The sequence below is a fragment of the Bubalus kerabau genome, chromosome 16 (genome assembly GCF_029407905.1).
Source record: "Bubalus kerabau isolate K-KA32 ecotype Philippines breed swamp buffalo chromosome 16, PCC_UOA_SB_1v2, whole genome shotgun sequence".
Taxonomy (NCBI): domain Eukaryota; kingdom Metazoa; phylum Chordata; class Mammalia; order Artiodactyla; family Bovidae; genus Bubalus; species Bubalus kerabau.
Window position 1 is genome coordinate 67863855 of NC_073639.1, and position 21818 is coordinate 67885672.

At 44.2% G+C, this 21818-nt stretch overlaps 1 protein-coding gene across 1 annotated transcript in view; it reads right to left on the reverse strand.

Moving 5' to 3' along the window:
* The window catches only part of MYO1H (myosin IH), a 93418-nt gene that overhangs the window by 12055 nt on the left and 59545 nt on the right, over nt 1–21818 (reverse strand). Inside the window, exons 9-22 of the mRNA XM_055550170.1 lie at nt 20003–20182; nt 18865–18963; nt 17821–17934; nt 17401–17472; nt 16266–16385; nt 15187–15254; nt 14732–14837; nt 14362–14442; nt 13049–13140; nt 8686–8780; nt 4691–4737; nt 4191–4271; nt 3329–3434; nt 1834–1951 (exon numbers count right to left, since the gene is read on the reverse strand). Coding sequence (XP_055406145.1) covers nt 1834–1951; nt 3329–3434; nt 4191–4271; nt 4691–4737; nt 8686–8780; nt 13049–13140; nt 14362–14442; nt 14732–14837; nt 15187–15254; nt 16266–16385; nt 17401–17472; nt 17821–17934; nt 18865–18963; nt 20003–20182 — 1379 coding nt within the window. The remainder of the gene's footprint in view (nt 1–1833; nt 1952–3328; nt 3435–4190; nt 4272–4690; nt 4738–8685; nt 8781–13048; nt 13141–14361; nt 14443–14731; nt 14838–15186; nt 15255–16265; nt 16386–17400; nt 17473–17820; nt 17935–18864; nt 18964–20002; nt 20183–21818) is intronic.

A 21818-nucleotide genomic window follows, 5' to 3' on the forward strand; every position in this document is an offset into this window, starting at 1 on the left:
GTCACTCCAGTCTCTGCCTCTGTCCTCATATGGCCTCCCCTGTGTCCCTCTGTGAGTCTCTCTCTGTTAAAAGAACACTCTCATTGGACTGTGAAAGTGAAAGTGAAGTCGCTCAGTCGTGTCCGACTCTTTGTGACCCCATGGACTGTAGCCTACCAGGCTCCTCCCTCCATGGGATTCTCCAGGCAAGAGTACTGGAGTGGGTTGCCATTTCCTTCTCCAGGGGATCTTCCCGACCCTGGGATCGAACCTGGGTCTCCCGCATTCCAGGCAGACGCTTTAACCTCTGAGCCAGCAGGGAAGCCCCACTTCAGTGTGATTTCATCTCAATCTTTACCTTGACAACATCGCCAAGACCCTATTTCTGATAAGAATCACATTCTGAGGATCTAAGTGGATGTCAGTTTGGGAAGGAGGACACTACTCATCAGAGGTTTATATTAGCAGGTAGATAAATTATTAAAATAGCAGTGGGGGAAGAGATGGTTACTTAATAAATGCATATAAACAGATATTATCAAGACACAAGGCTTCTGGGAGAAAATTAAGCAAGATCCTCGGTAGAGAAAGGGCTTCCCAGGGGGCACTAGTGATAAAGAATCCGCCTGCCAGTGAAGGATATGCAAGAAACATGGCTTCCATCCCTGGCTCAGGAAGATCCCCTAGAGTAGGAAGTGGCAACCCACTCCAGTGTTCTTGCCAGGAGAATCCTATGGACAGAGGTGCCCAATGGGCTACAGTCCCTGGGGCTACAAAGAGCTGGACATGACTGAGCAACTGAGAACCACCATCGGCAGAGAAAAATCTGATAGTAAATGAAGACTGAAAATAAACACCCAAAAGTGCTGAAATTTCAGAGTGCAGTATCTTGACCTAAGTGGCATAATGCAAGGAATTAGATTTAAAGTGTAACCTATGCCTGTGCTTTTTATAATTATAAAAAAGTTGTACTTCAGAGACTTCCCTGGCCGGTCCAGTGGCTAAGACTCTGCAGGGGGTCACGTATTCTATTACTGATCAGGGAACTAAGATCCCACCTGCTGTGAGGCATGGTCCCCCCAAAAAAAGTTCAAAAGAAGTCGAATGTTAAAATATGGAATTAACAATATTTAACCATGTTAACCTACAAAAACAACCATTTTATTATGCTTCTCTTGAAAGGATAAAAATGTGTTGTTTGCACACACAACAGGCTGCCCAACTGATGCACAAGCAATGTGGGCCATGGTGGTGGTGGTGGATATATTACATCCTTAGCAAATCCTTGAGAGCAGCTTAATCCCCGTGTTGCACATGAGCAATTAGGTCATGGGGGAAGAGGAAGATCGGGGATTCCCACCCAAGAATCTGTGGATCCAATGCCCACCTTCTTACCACTACCCCTGCATCTTAATTTTTTTTTAACACTTGCATCTCTTGACAGCCCATGAGGCCAAGGGGATTGCTCCCAGACTGACCCGCAATAAACCAGCAGCCATGGGAACAGACGTCCCCAGCCAAGTTCAGACTCCAGGGGTGTGTGGCCCACGTCTGCCCTCTGGTGGCAAGTCTGTGCATCGGCCCTTGTACTTTTGAGATTCCAATGAAGTACTGGGTTGGCCAAAAAGCTCATTCAGGTTTTGGGAAACCCAAATGAACTTTTTGGCCAACCCAATACATTAGTGGTTTAGCGAAATGAAGGGAAGGTGGTAAACCAAGTCAGCTTCCTATTCTCTGGAATGCCATCACTGTCGCAGCTTCAGCAGGGAAGAAGCAAATGAGTTCGCTGGGGGGGTGACCTTTTATTCATCGCTGCTCTCTTCATCGGCTTAAGATCCACAAAACAAACTTTACCTTTGCAAGAAATGCTCGTACTTCCGTCGGTAGGCGAAGCCAGCCCGTCTCACCCGCAGGTGCTCCATCAGCCCAAGGTACTTGACCTGATGCCTGATATGGAAGTCGTCGAACTTGCCTTTGGAAACACAGAAGGAAGAGTGACGGTAAAGGACCCCGTGGGCGTGCTTCATCTAAGACCAGACCAGAGGCTACACGCTGACGATCTCTGGACTAGGTCTGCTGCTGCTGCTGCTGTTGCTGCTAAGTCACTTCAGTTGTGTCCGACCGTGTGTGACCCCATAGACGGCAGCCCACCAGGCTCCTCCATCCCGGGGATTCTCCAGGCAAGAACACCAGAGTGGGTTGCCATTAGCCACAGATATGTCCTGTTAGGTTCTAAGTGTGTTTCTTTTAATGGGGGGTTGGGGTGGGGGTTAACAGGAAAATCTGAACTTCTGGTTTCTCTTGAAAAACCACGATGGGACTTCCCTGGTGGTCCAGGGGTTAGGATGTCACCTTCCAGGGAAGAGGGTGCAGATTCCATCCCTGGTCAGGGTCTTAAGATCCTGCATGCCTGTGGCCAAAAGAACCAATACAGAAAACAAACCATTTTGTAACAAATCCAATGAAGACTTAAAAAAAAATGGCCCCCAAAAAAAAAATCTTAAGAAAAGCCATAAGATCTGGTCATTCTGGACCTAGACTCTCATATGGCAATAAGTGCCCTGTAGACAGGGTGTGCCTGCTGCAATTTGCCACAGTCCCCTCCATTCCCTATTGCCTCACAGCCAGCCTGCTTCCCTCATTTGCTCTTCCCGCCTGGCTGCTGTAAGCCTTTGACTGCATGACCTTATTGTGAGAGCATGGCGCAGGTTCAGCAAATACCCGAGGCCTAGACCATCTGGAAAACTGTGCACTGGCTGGAAAGAAGCAGGGTGGCTTCCCCTCACCGCTGAGGTCTGCCAGGCTCAGCTGCATTGGCCCTAAAACTAGCCAGGCTCTGAGCCATGCTCACACAGGCCCACAAAAGTCACCTTCCTCCCTATTCATTTACCTTCTATTTTTTTATGTTTTTTTAAAGTATTCTTTTCTAAAAGTGTTATTTTTGGCTGTGCAAGGTCTTCATTGCCGTGCGGGCTTTTTCTTTAGTTGTAGCTAGTTGCCGTGCACATGCTTCGCGCTGCAGTGTCCTCTCTTGTTGCGGAAGACAGGCTCCAGGGCTCAGAGCTCCCCAGCTCCAGAGCGCAGGCTCAGTAGACGTGCTGCACGGGCTTAGTTGCTCTGCAGCATGTGGGATCTTCCCGGATCTGGGACCAAAACTGTGTCTCCTGCATCGGCAGGCAGATTCCTTACCACTGAGCCACCAGGGAAGCCCCATTTACCTTCTGTTATTAAATACTGATGACAAGCAGCAAGCCTGTGCTGGTTTTTAGCATTTTACCCCGCTACCATCTTGGTTTTCCTCCCGGCCTCCCTTCCCTCAGCTCGGGGTTCCAAACGATTCTCAACTCACTGGGTTCTTTGCTCTCGTTGGGCTTGATGCAACGGATGTACGAAGGTTCCTTGGAGATGAGAATTTCCAGAAGGCTGCTCAGACTGTTTTTAAACTGAGTCCCCACCTGCAGGGAGACAGAATGAGCTGACCACACAGCATTGCTCCCCATTTATACAGAGAAGACTGGCTCAAGGTGGAGACTGGTCTTTCAGACCCAAACCCTTAACAGACCAGTTCTAGTGGGCTGGCCAAAAAGTTCATTCAGGCATGGTACCGCCAAACCAGAATGAACTTTCTTGGCCAACCCAATACTTACTACCTGTCACGAGCCCTTTTGCCAATGAAGAGAAGGGTTTGGATGTCCTGGCCTGAGAAGCCCGAACTCCGTCTGGTGCAGCAGAGTCTGGGCAAGCATTGTCTTAGGATGGTTTTATCACCCCGTGAATATGAAGCTAGAGCCTTGCAGGAGCCAGCATTACCGCTGAGCCAGTCCCCTTGTTACCAAGCTTCCTTTATGAGAGGCTCGTTATAGTAGTTTCTTTCGTTGATGGGTAATATCCTCCTATAGACGGTGAACCCCACAAGGAGAGGAGGACCCCTATCTGTTTGGTTGTTCCTGGATTCCCCTGTGCCCAGCACAGCACCTGGCACACAGTAGGTGTTCAATGAACGTCTGCCAATGAACACACTGGTTGCTAACCTTGGAAAATATATATTTAGTAACACTTGTTAGAGGAGGATACTTTCAGAAAAAGGAGTGGACAGCTTACAGAATACAGTTAAGTGACTGCACGTTGGTGCAAATCGGGTGGTTTCTGCTGCCTTTCCAATTTTGCACAGGCACACCCCCCCCCCCCCCCCCAACCACACACACACTCACCGTTGGCGCCCTTCTGCGGTTCTCTAGCTCGGCCACCAGGAAGCATTCCTTCAGGATTCTGTTTTTGGACCTGCACAGCACCTGTAGGCAGAGAGAGATGACCACCACACTTGCTGCCTCAGAAATCACGAAGGGCTCTTCAGGAAAGTTCACATCAGTGTGTACATGACGGACCAGAGCTGTTTGCCTTGGGAGCACTTGAAAAAGAGGACGGAAAAGGGGCTTCCCTGGTGGTCCAGTGGTTAAGACTCAGCACCTCCACTGCAGAGGGCGAGGGTTCGAACCCTGGGTGGGAAGCTAGGATCCCCTCATGCCGTGTGTGGTACGGCCAAAAAATGAAAACAGAGATGATCTTGAATTGTCTGTTCTGGCCATAACACACTGGAATTCTAATACAATACATCAAAGAGAAAAATCCAGAAGGCCAAACCTCCCAAATCAGTATTCTGAGTGATATCTCATAACCTTCAAAAATACATAGAGTTAAGTTTCAGACTTACTTCTTTCAGATGTCTGTAGAGAAGATCATTGTTCTTTTCCAAGAATCCTGTAAAACATTGAAAAAAAAAAAACCTCCTGAATCAATGGCTTTGATTAAAAATATAATTCCATACTGGTTGCAAAGGGAAATCCTAAAAATGATCTCTTAATTAAGAGTTTCACAGACTGGGCAATACTGACGTTTGGGGCTGGGTCATTCTTGTTCTTGGGTGGCTGTCCTGGGCACTGTTGAGATACACCATATAAAATTTACTATTTAAACTATTTGTAAGTGTGCGGCTCAGGAGCATTTCGTGAATTTACATTGTTGCACAACCACCACCACCATCCATCTCTAAAACGCCTTTCCTTTTCCCCTGGTGGAAATTCTGTACGGGTTAAACACTAATTCCCCATTCCTCGCTTCCTGAAACCCTCGATAACCACTGTTCTACTTTTTGTCTTTATGGATTGGACTGCATACCTCACATAAGTGGAATTCTTTCATATTTCTTTTTCTGTCTGGCTTATTTCACTTAGCATCATGTTTCCAAGGTTCATCCACATTGTAGCAGGTGTCAGAATTTCTTGCCTTTTTAAGCCTGAAATATGTCCCATTGTAAGGACAGAGCACATTTCGTGTGTCCATTCATCCATTGATGGACACTTGGGTGCTTCCACCTTTTGGCTACTATGAATAAAGCTCCTGTGTACACGGGTGTTCAGATACCTGTTCACATTCCTGCTCTCAGTTCTTTTGGATATCTACCCAGAAGTAGTCAAAATAAACTTTTGATGACCTTAGCAAAGCCACTTCTGAAAAACTTATCCTAGGCGTATAAGACGGAGAAGGCAATGACAACCCACTCCAGTACTCTTGCCTGGAAGATCCCATGGATGGAGGAGCCTGGTAGGCTGCAGTCCATGGGGTCTCTAGGAGTCGGACATGACTGAGCGACTTCGCTTTCACTTTCATGCATTGGAGAGGGAAATGGCAACCCACTCCAGTGTTCTTGCCTGGAGAATCCCAGGGACAGGGGAGCCTGGTGGGCTGCTGTCTATGGGGTCACACAGAGTCAGAAAGTGACTTAGCAGCAGCAGCAGCAGCAGGCATATAAGGAGCACAGACTGGCTAACTGAAATATACAAAGATGTCAAACACAGCATTGTTTACAAGAGACAAAGCTGGAAACAACCAGAGGCCTTCAGACAGGTGACGGGACATGGCCCCATGGGGCGTGCGTGTAGCTTTTCAGAAGAAACGTGGAGGAATCTGCCACTTTGGAGAGTGAATGCAGGTCTGGAGGTAAAAGGCCTGGGTCTGACCTCCAGCTCTGCCGCTTAATAGCTGAGTGACCGCGGGCAAGTGACTTAACATCTCTGAGCTCAGTGCCTCATAGATTAAAAGGGGACCAATAATGCTAACCACCTCCCTGCGTTCTGTGAGGTTTAAACAAGCAACAGAGGTAAAGCATGTGGGACAAGACCTGGTCCACAGAAAGTGCTCAGCGGATGTTAGCTGGAGTCCAAATCATCGCCAATATCTATTAAATGAAAAATGCAAAGGAGATAACACAAAATAACAATCCGTATTGTTTAGATGTGTATTTGTGTTCTTTAGATGTGTGGGCATACGTGTCCCCGTGTATGTAATTATATGCATAAGATATTTTTATTTTCCAGTTGATTCTTGTAGTTACCTCAGGGAGAGACTAGGAGGTAAAGGGGTTTTTAGTTTTCCTTCTGTACCTTTCTGTATTGTGAGCAATTTCTAGCCTTATATGTGTATTGTTGAGTCACTAAGTCATGTCCAACTCATTTTGACCCCTTGGCACCCACCAGGCGGCTCTGTTCATGGGATCTCCCAGGCAAAATCACTGGAGTGGGTTGCCATTTCCTTCTTTAGGAGATTTTCCTGTCCCAGGGACTGAACCCTCATCTCCTGCATTGGCAGGTGGATTTTTTTTTTTTTTTACCACTGAGCCACCAAGGAAACCCTACATGTCTATTACTTTATTCTTTTTTGTAATTATTTTATTCTTTAAGCAAAAATCAGTAGGTTATCTACTTAAAGAGATTTGTCCTATTTAACATTTTTTTTTTTTCCTTCTTGGGCTCCCTTGTGGCTCAGCTGGTAAAGAATCTGCCTGAAATGCAGGAGACCTGGGTTCAATCCCTGGGTTGGGAAGATCCCCTGGAGAAGGGAAAGGCTACCCACTCCAGTATTCTGGCCTGGAGAGTTCCATGGACTGTATAATCCATGGGATCACAAAGAGTCGCACACAACTGAGTGACTTTCACTTTTATTTTTTATACCTCTACATATTTAAGGGAAAAAAAACCCCTAATACATGGTATTTTATTTTTTAAAGCTTTTTAGTGAAATGAATTTATGTAGAAGTAAAAATTATCTAGAACCTAAAGCAGAGGTGACAAAAGAAAATGTATGGAAAATGTGTTGCAAAAATGTTCACAGCAGCATTATTCATGAAAGCAAAATAGTGGAAACCACCCCCATGCACATAACCGATGAAGGGATAAACAACGTGTTCTGTAACCGCGCAGGGGAAGCTTATTTGGCAATTTAAAAATAGTAACAGCAGGGATGAACCTTGAAAACATTACGGTAAGTAATAGAGAACAAAGTGGCCTTTATCAAAGTTGAGAACTTCTGGGCTTTGAAGGATGCCATCAAGACAGTGAAAAAGATAACTCACACATTGGAGAAAATACTTGCAAACCATCTATCTGATAAGGGACTTGTAGCTAGAACATAATGAACCATACGACTCAATACTAGTAACAAAAACAATTTAAAAAGTGGGTAAAGGATCTCAACAAACATTTCTCCAAGGAAGACATGCTCGTGGCCAATAAGCACAAGGAAAAATGCTCCACATCACTAAGCATTAGGAAAACGCAAATCCAAACCACCACTTCACACCCGCTAGGATGGCTGGAATCAGAAGACAGACAATGCCAAGTGTTGGTGAGGAAATAGGGAAACTGAGAGCCCCCCCCCCCCCCACCCCCAGACTGCTGGTAGGAAAGCAAGATGATGTAGCCACTTTGGAAAACCAGTATGGCAGGTACTCAAGAAATTAAGAATAGAGTTACCACAGAACCCAGCAACGCCACACCCAGGTATTTACCCAAGAGAAAGGGTAACATACAGCCACACAAAACACAGTCGTGTGGACAGCAGCATCATTCATAACAGCCCCAAAGTGCAAAGACCCCAATGCCCACCCGCTGATGAGTGAGCTGACAAGTGCAGCAGAGTCGTACAGCGGAACGCTATTTGGCAATTAGACAGGAACGAGGATACGGATGGACCTTGGGAACGTTATTCTAAGGGAAGGAAGCCAGACACAAAAGCCCACACGCTGTGTAAGTCCATGTTTAGGAAATGTCCAGAATAGGCAAATATCCACAGAAAGTTGACTGGTTTGTTGCCCAGGGCTCTGGAAGACGGGCTGGGGAAAAACGGGGAGTGCCTGCTGACGTGTATAGGGGTTCTTTTTGGGGTGATGGGGTGCTTCTGAAATAGAACTGGTGACAGTTGCAGAAGTGCACGGTGAACACAGTAAACACTCGTCAACTGTACGCTTCAAATGAGTGAGACAGGCCATGTGAATTCTCAAAAAAGTAGTTATAGACAAAAGTACTACATTTTATAATACTTTTTAAAATATTTTTTCAATATGGAACATTTTAAAAGTCTTTATTGAATTTGTTACAATATTGCTTCTTCTTTTTTTTTTTTCCTATATTGCTTCTGTTTTACGTTTTGGTTGTTTGGCTGCGATTCATGAGGGGTCTTAGCTCCCAACCACGCTTGCGTTTAAGGCATGGTTAACCACTGGATCACCAGGGAAGTCCCTAAAATACTTCTGAAATGCCGTGATTGCGGTGGGGCTAGGGAACATTTGAGATGGATATGCAGCATGTTTAGAGTGGACTCGGGGGCACCTGCGTGGCCGTGACCTATGACCTTTACCCCACAGACACTCACCCCTGGCGCAGTACGTGACCTCTCCCGCGTAGTGGAAGAGCCGAAACTCCATCCAGCCAATCTTCTTTCTGCCCCTCGGACCCGCCAGCTTCCGGCTATAGCAGGGCAGAAATAGACAGGAGCTGAACCTTCCTACCTCACTGCAGCAAAATGCACCAGCGTATAAAGCAGAAGAGCTGTTTAGGATTGTGACGATCAGCTGAAGGTCAGCACTGAAATCTATTTCAACTATTTCTTCCAGCCACAGACCAAGGTCTCACTAAAATTAGACCCTTTCTTCTCACGAGCTCTGAGGGATGAAAAATGTACATAAGCCACACAAACACATTTATTTGTACAATGAAATAATGTTCATTTTTCTTGGTGATGACTAAAAACCGATTTTACTACTTTACATTTTTATGACATGGAGAGGTTAAGATATTCACAAAACATTGTTTTTCAGATTCGGGTGATTTACAGTTTTTTACAATTGTTCTTGAAAAGCATATACAAGTGTATTGATAGCACTCATATCTGAAGTGCACAGCTCAATGAATTTTTGCAGACCGAATTCTCCTGTGTAAATAATACCAGATCAAAAGACAGAACATTTCTAGTCCCTGGGAACCCCCCACCTCGAGCCTTCTCCAGGCACAGCCTGACATCTAACAGAATAGGTTGTTTTTACCTGGTTTTGTACTCTAGGGAAATGGAACCATATAGGGTGTACTCTTGTGTGTCTGATTTCTCTTGATTACATGTTTTTGTGATTTATTTACATCACTGCATGTATTTAGATTGTTCATTCTCCTGGCCATATATTATCCCAATCTGTAAAGATGTCACAATTTATTTTTCCAATCTTTATTTATTTATTTATTTATTCTTGACTGTGCTGGGTCTTTGTCGCTGCTCAGACCTCTCTCTAGCTGCAGAGAACAGGGACTGCTCTCTTGTGGCAGAGCATGGACTCCAGGGCTCAGAAGTTGCCATTCCCAGGCTCTAGAGCACAGGCTCAACAGTTGTGGTGCATGAGCTTAGTTGCTGCAAGGCATGTGGGATCTTCCCCGACTAGGGATCAAACCTGTGTCTCCTGAATTGGGAGGCAGATTCCTTACCACTGAGCCACCAGGGAAGTCCTATTTTTCCAATCTTGATTCATACACTTATCCAATTCCACTCACTTATCCTTTCAATATTCTATAGGTTTGATAAAGCCCCTGCTGCTGCTGCTGCTAAGTCACTTCAGTCGTGTCCGACTCTGTGTGACCCCATAGACGGCAGCCCACCAGGCTCCCCTTTGCCATGACCAGAAATTACACTAGGTGATTTTCATGATCATTAACAATGCTATATGGTAGGCATATTAATTACCCCAGGGATGGAGGAGCCTGGTGGGCTGCCATCTATGGGGTCACACTAAGTTGGACACAACTGAAGTGACTTAGCAGCAGCAGCAGCAGCAGTAGAAGGGGAAACTCAAACTCAGGAGTACTTAGTATTAGTATTAGTCGCTCAGTCGTGTCCAACTTTTTGCGACCCCATGGACTGTAGCCCGCCAGGCTCCTCTGTCCATGGGATTCTCTAGGCAAAAATACTGGAGTGGGTTGCCATTTCCTCCTCCAGGGGGTACTTACTGCTTGCCTAAAGTCACGTGTCTATTAAGTGTCTGAGCTGGGACTCAAAACCAGGTCCCTATGACTCCAGAGCACATGCCCTTACATTCTCTCCTCCTTGTCTCAGAGCGCATTCCATTTCTAGTTGACTTTCTGGGACTCTGTAAATGCTCTGTGTCTTCATCTGTGGGGAGGTGATGTGAGTACACACACATATAATGATTCACCAGGTTGCACACTTCAGGTCTACACACATCACTGCGTGTGTTCTACACCTGAATTTTTTGACTATTTCATGCATGTGGACATGCCCAAAATGAAATGATGATAAATAAAGATACAAAATCTTAAAAAAAGAATTCTACTTGGAATTCACATGAGCCTGACTACTACCAATGAAAGCTGTGCAGCTGGTGTATCATCATGCTATTTCTGTGTATCATCATGCTATTTCTATGTATGAATTAGTAGCTGGGCCTTCCCTGGCAGTCCAGTGGTCAAGACTCTGAGCTCCCAATGCGGAGCATGTGGCTTTGATCTCTGGTTGAGGAACTAAGATGCTGCACAGCATAGCCAAAACCAAATTCAGTTCAGTTCAGTTCAGTCGCTCAGTCGTGTCTGATTCTTTGCAACCCCATGAATCACAGCACGCCAGGCCTCCCTGTCCATCACCAACTCCCGGAGTTCACTCAGACTCACGTCCAACGAGTCAGTGATGCCATCCAGCCATCTCATCCTCTGTCATCCCCTTCTCTTGCCCCCAATCCCTCCCAGCATCAGAGTCTTTTCCAATGAGTCAACTCTTCGCATGAGGTGGCCAAAGTGCTGGAGTTTCAGCTTCAGCATCATTCCCTCCAAAGAAATCCCAGAACTGATCTCCTTTAAAATGGACCGGTTGGATCTCCTTGCAGTCCAAGGGACTCTCAAGAGTCTTCTCCAACACCACAGTTCAAAAACATCAATTCTTCGGTGCTCAGCTTTCTTCACAGTCCAACTCTCACATCCATACATGACCACTGGAAAAACCATAGCCTTGACTAGATGGACCTTTGTTGGCAAAGTAATGTCTCTGCTTTTGAATATGCTATCTAGGTTGGTCATAACTTTCCTTCCAAGGTGTAAGCATCTTTTAATTTCATGGCTGCAGTCACCATCTGCAGTGATTTTGGAGCCCAAAAAAATAAAGTCTGACAACTGTTTCCACTGTTTCCCCATCTATTTGCCATGAAGTGATGGGACCGGATGCCATGATCTTCATTTTCTGAATGTTGAGCTTTAAGCCAACTTTTTCACTCTCCACTTTCACTTTCATCAAGAGGCGTTTTAGTTCCTCTTCACTTTCTGCCATAAGGGTGGTGTCATCTGCATGTCTGAGGTTATTGATATTTCTCCCGGCAATATTGATTCCAGCTTGTGCTTCTTCCAGCCCAGCGTTTCTCATGATGTACTCTGCATATAAGTTAAATAAGCAGGGTGACAATATACAGCCTTTAAGTACTCCTTTTCCTATTTGGAACGAGTCTGTTGTTCCATGTCCAGTTCTAACTGTTGCTTCCTGACCTGCATATAGATTTCTCAAGAGGCAGGTCAGGTGGTCTGGTATTCCCATCTCTTTCAGAATTTTCCACAGTTTATTGTGATCCACACAGTCAAAGGCTTTGGCGTAGTCAATAAAGCAGAAATGGATGTTTTTCTGGAACTCTCTTGCTTTTGGATGATCCAGTGGATGTTGGCAATTTGATCTCTGGTTCCTCTGCCTTTTCTAAAACCAGCTTGAACATCTGGAAGTTCACAGTTCACGTATTGCTGAAGCCCGGCTTGGAGAATTTTGAGCATTACTTTACTAGCGTGTGAGATGAGTGCAATTGTGCGGTAGTTTGAGCATTCTTTGGCATTGCCTTTCTTTGGGATTGGAATGAAAACTGACCTTTTCCAGTCCTGTGGCCACTGCTGAGTTTTCCAAATTTGCTGACATATTGAGTGCAGCACTTTCACAGCATCATGTTTCAGGATTTGAAATAGCTCAACTGGAATTTGTAGTAGCTATACTATTGGCGAGCTATACTAAGGGGGCTACCCTTGTGACTTAGCTGGTAAAGAATCTGCCTGCAATGCAGAAGACCTGGGTTTGATCCCTGGGTTGGGAAGATCCCCTGGAGAAGTGAAAGAAAGAATACCCACTCCAGTATTCTGGCCTGGAGAATTCCATGGACTGTATAGTCCATGTGGTTGCAAAGAGTCAGACACGACTGAGCGACTTTCACTTTCACTTTCATACTATTGGGGAGAACTGTCCACATACCTAACAAAATGGATGTACAGTTGACCCTTGAACAACATGGGCCTTAGGGATTCCACACAGTCAACAAATTGTGTGTAACTCATAGTTGGCCTTCTGTATCCATGGATTCAACCAACAGGGGATGGGGGTCACGTAGTACTATAGCATTTACTATTGAGACAAAAAACCCATGTATAAGTGGATCTGCACAGTTCAAACCAGTATTGTTCAAAGGTTAGCTTTACAGGGGACTTCCCTGGTGGTCCAGTGGCTCAGACTCCATGCTTCTAATGGAGGAGATCCAGGCTCAATCCCTGGTCCAGGAACAAGATCCCACAGGCCATAGCGAAAGAGTTTGCATGCTGCAACTAAAGACCCTGTATGCCATGACTAAGACCCAGCACAGCCATACACACACACTAGAAGTCAACTCCACAGCACATGAGCTTCCCCCATGCAACAGCCTGGCAGATGAGACACCTACGTTTCAAAGTGTGCGTGCTTTCCCACTTTCTCCTCCAACCTCTCCAGGAAACTCAAGTCTGTAGCAGGACCAGGACGAACACATTCTTCATCCTTCAAAACAGAAGCAGAAGTTTCCGGTCACCGCACCACACTCCATCAATTCCAAGTTTAAATGGAATTCCCAGCAGCTATGGCAAAATGCAGTGGATTGAAATATATCATCTTGTGCACAAGTCTGGGTCAACATTTCCAGGGGGCGGAAGGGGTAATCATCGTATCAAATCTGATTAAGGAACCATGGAACCAGAGGGACTAGAAACTCCATGAAAAGTCAGCTCTCCCACCTATCTGACGTCTATTTCCAAAGACTTCCCAGGGACACTTTGCAGCTTCCATAACTAGCTGAGACACTCAACTTCGGTATCTCTTAACCAGTTTTAGCCAGCTGGCCAACAACAAACCCTCTTTAATGAGGAGCAAAGCCTTCAGAAAAAGCAAGTCATAAAACTAGTTAAGTCTAACCTTCCCCAGTTCACAAACTGTTTTTACTTTCTATTTTGGGTCCTCAACAGTAATAACATTTAAATGACCATCTTTAAAAAAAAAAATGAATCAAAAGAATTCCATGGTGGTCCAGCGGCTAGAACTCTGTGCTTCCACTGCAGGGGGAATGGGTTCAATCCCTGGTCAGGGAACTAAGATCCTCCATGCCAAATAGTATGGCCAAAAGACAGAAGCAGAGAACGTCTTCTACACCCACCACTTACAGACCCATAATATGTAACATAACTGAGAAATAAAGCTTAAAAAATAATGAATCAAAATTGACATATACATGTTACGATATTTAAAACAGATAATCAACAAAGACCTACTGTGTAGTACAGGGAACTCTGCTCAGTATTCTATAATAACCTAAATGGGAAAAGAATTTGAAAAAGAATAGATATATGTATTTATGTAACTGAATCGCTTTCTGTATACCTGAAACTAGCACTGAAGTCTAATATAAAATATTTTTTTTAATGAATCAACCCTGTAGCTTTTATTAAAACAACAACAAGAAAACTGGGTTCAGGTTGGTGAGACAATTCTTACAAAGCAACATTTCTATGCTCTCTGAATCCATCTATGGCAAACCATAGATGAATTTGAATAAGAGGGGAAAGCTCAGTCTAAAACTTAGAGCGAAAATTCAGCAAAAGAGTTCAACTTGCATCCTTCAATAATACAGTGGATTTCACTCTTAACTCTCTGTAAGCCCAGGGAAAAGATCTTCTGAGTATTGAGGATACCATGGAATGAGCCCCAAGACAATGTTAATTTTCTCACCAGAATGGAAATGATTCCATTGTGTCTCTCTTCTACCAAATCACAGATGATCTTGTTGTTGAAATATTGAATTGGTTCCCACTAAAATGACATTGAGGAAAGAATTCTCCAGGAAGGATTAAGATTGAGCATCAAATATATTTCTTTTAAATTGATTGTCCAACTTTTCTTTTCTGATTTTTATCTCTAACATTTCAAAAAGAATACTTACTGAATATCAAAATAATTTCCCAGGAAACAAGCAGAGAAGGAGTGAAAAAATAATTCTTAGTACTCATCAGGAAAAACCTCCAATGAAATGATATTTCTCACGGAAATGTCTTTTGCTTAGTTAAGAAATCAAATGAGGAGAAAACATTGAAACATTTACCTCTATACCTTCCATTTCATATTCTGCCTGTTCCGCTTTTAGGGTTCTCTCAATTAACAGTTGCTGGAGTTTCTCATTGCAGTAATTTATACAGAACTGTTCAAAACTGGAGGTGCAAAAGATTTAAGTAACTAAAGCTACGTGAGTAGACCAAGTTTTTCCAAAAAATTATATTTACTTATTTTTAAGGATGCTTTTTCCATACAGAAAACTGAAGTCCTTATTAAACAAATAATTTAATAAACTGATAAGAAGAGTCAAAGTAAAAGACATTTGCATTTTTAATAGCTATTCTGGTTCTAGAAAAGTTTATGAGGCAGGGGCTATGCAAACCTGGAGAATTTCTAGGATCAGGAAAATGAGTTTCAATAACATCAGAAATGCCATAAAACCAGACTAAGACCTTAAAGGAAAATGAAGAACCAGTGGATCACAATGAAATCAAACAAACTCACCCATTCTTGTCAAAGACTTCAAACCCATAGATATCCAGCAATCCAATCACAGTTTTCCCAGTAAAGTCCTAGTCAAAGTAACACACACCATTAATCATTGAGGTTATTTACTTTGTAACACTCAATATCTGGCAACTGCCCCTGAATCTGGGATGTGGCTATAAATCTCATCTCTCCAACAACAGCTTTCAGAAGAAACAGGGTGGAGATAATATTCCCAGCCTGCCTCCTCCTGCCTGCAGCCTCCCTAGGTCCCATCCCGGCTTTCATATTCATCATCAGAGTAGAGAGACTGACCTTCCCCTTCTGATTCACTTCCTTGCTTCAGCCCTCCTCAGCCCCCAAAGCCCACATTCAGTCCAAAAAAAGCAGAGCAAGATAGAAAGAGGAAGAGAAGAGGAAGGGAAAGAAAAAGAGAGATGGAGAGAGGAAGGGAGGGAAGGAGGAAGGAAGGAAGCTATTGACATCAGGAAGAAGATGTTCACCCTGGAGAGAAAGCAGATATTTTGGATCATTTTCAACAGAGGGCCAAGTGCTGTCAGGCAAGGATGGCTATTGAAGGAGAATATGACTTTTCTTCTTAAGGGACACAATGTAGCATTCTGTATGATGCGCTGAGTCAATGTATTCAAATCCATCCTTTGCACATTTCCTCCATGAGTCTCACCACATCCATGCACCCCGTTGCCCTCATATCATTGCCTCAGCTTCCAGCTTTGCATCAGCTCCCTTTTTAATTTAAATAATTCTGCTTAAAAAGGAAATATGCCTTTAGGGTGAGTTCAAAGGAGCTGTCTTTTTTTCTTATACACATTAAAATATATTACTGTTAAAATGAAAAGGTTCTGTGTGCACTTCAAATGCTGTGCATCCCAGACTTGGGGACACACGGATAAGATCATTTGTCAGTGCATTTTTGTGAGCCTACTGTGTGCTGGAGACTGGAAATGCAGACGTGAAAAGACAGTATCTCTGCCCACCAGGAGCTTACGTTCAATTCTCACAAATTCTTCAAAGGTGTTGGTTATAAAACACGGCCATGTTAAAGAGCACAGGGCACACAGTATGCGTGGACCAACCTTGTTCACTAAGGAGGAATTGATTTTGTTCACCAGCCAAGTAAATGTTCGCCCATAAACTGCCTTTGCCATTGCGTCTCTAGCATAGGCAGAGAGCTCTAGTGTCAATGGGCATATCACCTGGGAAGAACAACAGGCTCATCATTACAGAGGTTAAAATTTTTTTAAAGCCCTCAGAGTTTTCAACCCAGGTTTAAAGATGACTGGGGGAGAGGGGTGGTCTTCCCTGATGGTCCAGGGGCTAAGACTGTGCTCCCAAGGCAGGGGACCCAGGTTCGATCCCTGGTCAGGGAACTAGATCCCACATGCTGCAATGAAGACCTGGCACAGCCAAATAAATAAATAAAGATGACTAGAGAAGGCTACTTGATGGGGGAGGAACCTCCCGCCTGTGCTGTTCCTTGAGTGCCAGGCACTGTGCTGAGATACAGCCTCAACCAAGACAAAGAATTTCAGCCTCTGTGGGCTCATATCTGGCAGAGGGCATTCAACAAGTCAGGGCTTCCCAGGTGACACTACGGGTAAAGAACCTGCCTGCCAATGCTGTGGACATAAGAGACGCAGGTTCGACCCCTGGGTCAGGAAGATCCCCTGGAGGAGGGCATGGCAGCCCACTCCAGTATTCTTGCCTGGAGAATCCCATGGACAGAGGAGCCTGGCGGGGGCTACAGGCCATGGGGTCGCAAAGACTGAGTGACTGAGCACAGCACAACATTTAACAAATCACACAGAGAAGCATCACAGTCCTGAAGCTGAAAGTGACAAGCGCTATACGGAGATACACATGGTGCTTTAGGGAAGGGATGGGATGAGCAGGGGAGGGTCTTTGAGGAAGTGATCCCTGGGAACTGAAGGATGGAAAGGATTTAACTAGGTGAAGCACAGGGAAGGGTGTTGCCGCAGAGGGAACAGTTTATGCAAAGACCCCATGGAGGGAAGGCAGGGCAAGCGTGAAGCACGAAGAGCTTGTGATGGTGGGATGTTGGGAGATGAGGGAGGTTAAGGCCGGAGATGCTGACAAGCTGGACCACACAGGACCTGGTGGGCAGGATCCAGGAGTCTGGCCTCCCCTCACCATCCTACTGGCAGCAGCAGCGGGGAGGGTGGGCACATTCCCCACTAGAGCCATTTTTACCTCCTCTGTTTTGGCTTCAATCTTTCTATGGGTGAGAGCTTCCAGAAGGACCCATGGGTCGACCCCTAGGAGCTGAATAAATGGAAAACAAAATGCCATTCAGTAACCCAGCTTGACCCCCTAGTAAAAAGTCGGTGGTGTCTCCAGGCTCAGGTTCACCTTTCCCACCTGCTAATTGTGTTCTGGTGCAACACAGATCATATCTGTGCAAAGCACAGCCCATATCTGGTCTTTCAACTGACTGGCTTTTACTCGCTCCCTTGCCCACCTCCTAACCAGTGTCAAGTGGGAGAACGAGATGGTAGCCACCTGGGACATGGGCACCCAGCTGTCTTGCTCTCCTCCCCCACCCCTCCATCTCTGACAGGGTCTGGGGCCTCTCCTGCCCACCACCCCCACTCTCCCAAAGTGGACCATCACCTTGGCGATCCATTTGATCTCGTGAGTGTCTGGTACAGAGGCACAGCCTTGCTGGTTCTCTTCAAAACAAATGTTCCCCAGGTGCAGGACACTGGCAATAATTCCAAAGAGATTCTAGGAATGTGGGAAGTGGTGAGAAGGGCAGGGAGAGAAGACGGCGGCTGCCTAATTGATAAACGTCATCAGAGGTGGTACCCGGGGGATACCCGTCCCCACTCCGCACCCCTAATTCCAGACTGGAGATCACAGATCCTTTCCCAGAAATTGGCCCTGTGGGCTCTTATCCACTTCTGATATTAAGGGAAGAGGGAAGGAACTTCAGTGGAGGGCAGGATGCTCCCTCACTTATGTCCAGCATGGGATACCACTATGCTGGTATCTCCCTTTGTCCCCTGCCAATAAGCCATCCAGTGTTCAAATGCCATGGCCCCAGATACACACATACACATGTAAATTTTTCTTAAATTGTATTCTGGTCCTCAAAAAGTCAATAGTTTCACAGTCCCCCTCACCCCCCAAATAAGACAAAAGGTGTAAAAACAAAATGTTTATAAATCCTACAATTTGGTCCAACTTGTTCCAATATAAAAAGCATAAATAAATGATATTCCTAGCATTCTAGGGGATTAAATATTTGAGACTGGGTTTGAGAGGAAGAAGAAACACAACTCCCTGCTGGCATCCCATACTGGGGAAATATGGATAAAATGCAGAATGCCCAGCTAACATTCAAATTTCAAATAAGCAATGTCTAATGTCTAATTCTTTTTAGTTAAAACAAATTATATTGGAGTAAAGACGCTTCACAATGTTGTGTTGGTGAGCAATGTCTAATTTTTTTTTAGCAGGAAGCTTGTCCCATGCAATGTTGGGACATACTTCTACTAAAAACCCAGCCAGTGTTTATCTGAAATTCAGTGTACCTAGGTATCCTGTGTCTTTATTTGCTCCCTCTGGCAACTCTGTGTCATTACCAAGAAACCAGGATGGTTTCCTCAACCCCAAGCCTGACCACAGGGAGCTCCACCCTCGAGGGGCTCATACCTCAAGATCATCTTTAGTAAAATCGATGACAGAAAAGGCATTGGAAACAGTTTTCCAGTCATTCTTGTCGTTAACAGATGACTCTTTGGCACAGCGACCCTGTTGACACAGAATTGGGCCGCTTAACAGCATTTTCATAAGGACAGTTAGGTGTCAAAATTTTTCTCTGCGAGCATTAAAAAGCTAGTTCTATAATGTTCTGAGCTGTGAAAAAACAGGTTTTATTCTACTTGTCTAGCACCTGATGATTTGCCAACTGCAGCTTTTTTCAAATTTGGAATTTTGTTTACAAAAATCTGCTATATCTTTCTGTGTGTATGTTTTTTAAAGTAGGCTTTCCTGCCATTTTTGCTGAATAAATTGAAGACATTTATCTCAATAGATATCTACCAAAATATACAGTAAATGACAGTGTTTAAATTCAAGAAAATAATCTTGATACACTTAGTAACCAGCATCAAAAACTGCAAGGCAGGATTAGATAGAAGGAGATCTTCCCTGAAGGAAATAAAAGTTTGTATCTAGAGAAATACAGATGATACAGGAGGTGTGATAAGACTTTTCCCACCAGGTCTAGAAGTTGTCTTTTAAATAAGTAACAGACTACCAATGTCACAATTTAAAGGGAAAATCTTCTACATGAGGGTTTTTTTTTTTTTTTTACTGTTATTTTGCTTTTGTAGTACAGATTTTTCCCGATTACCTGAAGATTCATCATTTTAAAAGAGTTCCTTGTTGCACGGCAAAAACAAAGGTGTCATACCATGAAAATATTCACCAGTGAACTGGAATGTTAAATCTGCAACATCCCAAATATCCCTCCCACACAACCAGCACCATGCACTCCCTCCCCTTCAAGGACAGGGCTAGTTTAAGTCAGACCTTAAAGAACACCTAGAGGTTTGGAAACAGTGCGAATGTACTGCAAAACGCAGGCACCAAGTTTGCCAAAGTCACAGAAGATCATGAAATCAATCAAAATAGTACTGGTGAAATGCTTGAGCCATTTCCAAAGGCACTGTGGCAGCAGGATCCGGTAACGTGGCCATGAGAAAGTTACTGAACATCCCATAGAACTAACACCACCCCACCCCTCACCGCCAAAGGGGCACCAGAGACAGGTTATGGTCCTTCTAACCTGTGAGAGGTATTTATACAGCTGGGGGTCTCGCTCCAGTCCCAGGTAAGCAAGGAGCTCCTCTTCTCCACCCTCTAGCAGCTGGTAGAAGATATGGAAATTCCGCTCACCCTGATTCTGATAGACAACTCGAGACTTTTCTATCAGGTAACTGATGATATGCCCGCCTACGGGAATGCCCTTCAAAAGAGAACAAAAAAATCTAGCCAAGACAACAATCAAGGCCACTCTCTTACTGGTGTCTCCTGATGAACTGAAATTGTGAGTCTGAATCAACCTGATCTATCTGTCTTCTAAGATTCACGTTTTCTGGGTTCTATTCCTAACCCCCCAAGGTGATGAAGATATTTTCTGTTTTTCATTTAGAATCAATTGTTTTACCATCCATGTTTAAGACTATGATACATCGTGATTTAATTTTTGTTTATGGAGTGAAACAGAGGCCAAAGTTCTCTTTATCCATATGGATTTCCAGTTGACCACCATTTAATTGGAAAGACAATTTGATCGATATTGAATCTCAGTGGTGCTTTGGTCATAAGTCTGGTGACCATATAGGTAAGGAGAGCTGGGCTGCTTCTAGCCTCTGTTCTGGGTCATCAGCCTCTTAATGTCAATATATTCTTATGTCAATATTAATTATTATTGTCTTAATTATTGTTTTAAATAATATATTCAATGAAGGATTTGTATTCCATGACATATATTGAACACTTGCCAATCAATGAGAAAAAATTACCCAATTAAAAATGAGCAAAAGACTTTAATATACAAGAGGGTCTTTAAGGGACCAATGAGCAAAACTTCATTAAAATTGCTGCTAAGTCATTTCAGTCGTGTTCGACTCTGTGCGACCCTGTAGATGGCAGCCTACCAGAGAAACCACTATATGCCATCAGAATGCCTAAGATTTAAAGGACTGACAATACCAAGTGTTGGCAAGGGCGTGGAGAAACTGGAACTCAGTTATAACATTGCTGGTAAGAACCCAGCAGTGCAACTTCTGGGTATACACGCGGCATAAATGAGTGCTTATATCTCCTAAAAGAGGTACAAGAATGTTCAGAGCACTGCTTGCAATAGCTAGCCCCAGACTGGAAACAGCCCGAACATCCACCACAGGAGAACAGCTAAACAGGGATAAAAGTCGAGCAATCAAAAAATGAACAACTCCATGCAGCAACACAGTCGAATCTTACAAGACATGCTGATTCAGAGAGGCCAAACATGAAATAGAACAACTATATAATTCCATTTTTTCTGAAGCTCAAGAGCGAGCAAAATGAATCTGTGATTATAGATGCCAGGACAGTGATAACTTTTGGGAAGCGGTGTGCAGATATTTGTCAGAGATGGGTAGGAGAAATTTCAAGGTGTTGGAAATGTTAATATCTTGAGATGAGTGGTGGTTACACAAGTAGATTCAAATGGAAAAATTTATTGAGCTGTGGCCATGAGCAGTCTCCTTTTTTAGTATGTGTTGGATTCTAAAAAAAACCTTAAAAATATGTATGCTATTAAAATTTTTTCAAAGTCTGTGCATGCATGACCAGAAACCCACGTTCCAGCCTCTGGGAAATCCTTAGTCAGTCTGGCTTCATCACTATCTATACTAAACGCTCAGCCAGCTACTATTCTCTAGCCTAAGGTGTCACTTGGAATTACATGTCCCTGAGAACTCTGCCTACCCCCCCTACTTGCGTGAGCCCCCATTTAAACTCTGTGTACAATACGTTATATATCTTCTCTGGCTCCTTTCATACTACAGCAGTGGAGCTGAGTAGTTGGGACAGAGGCTGTACGGTCCACAAAGCCC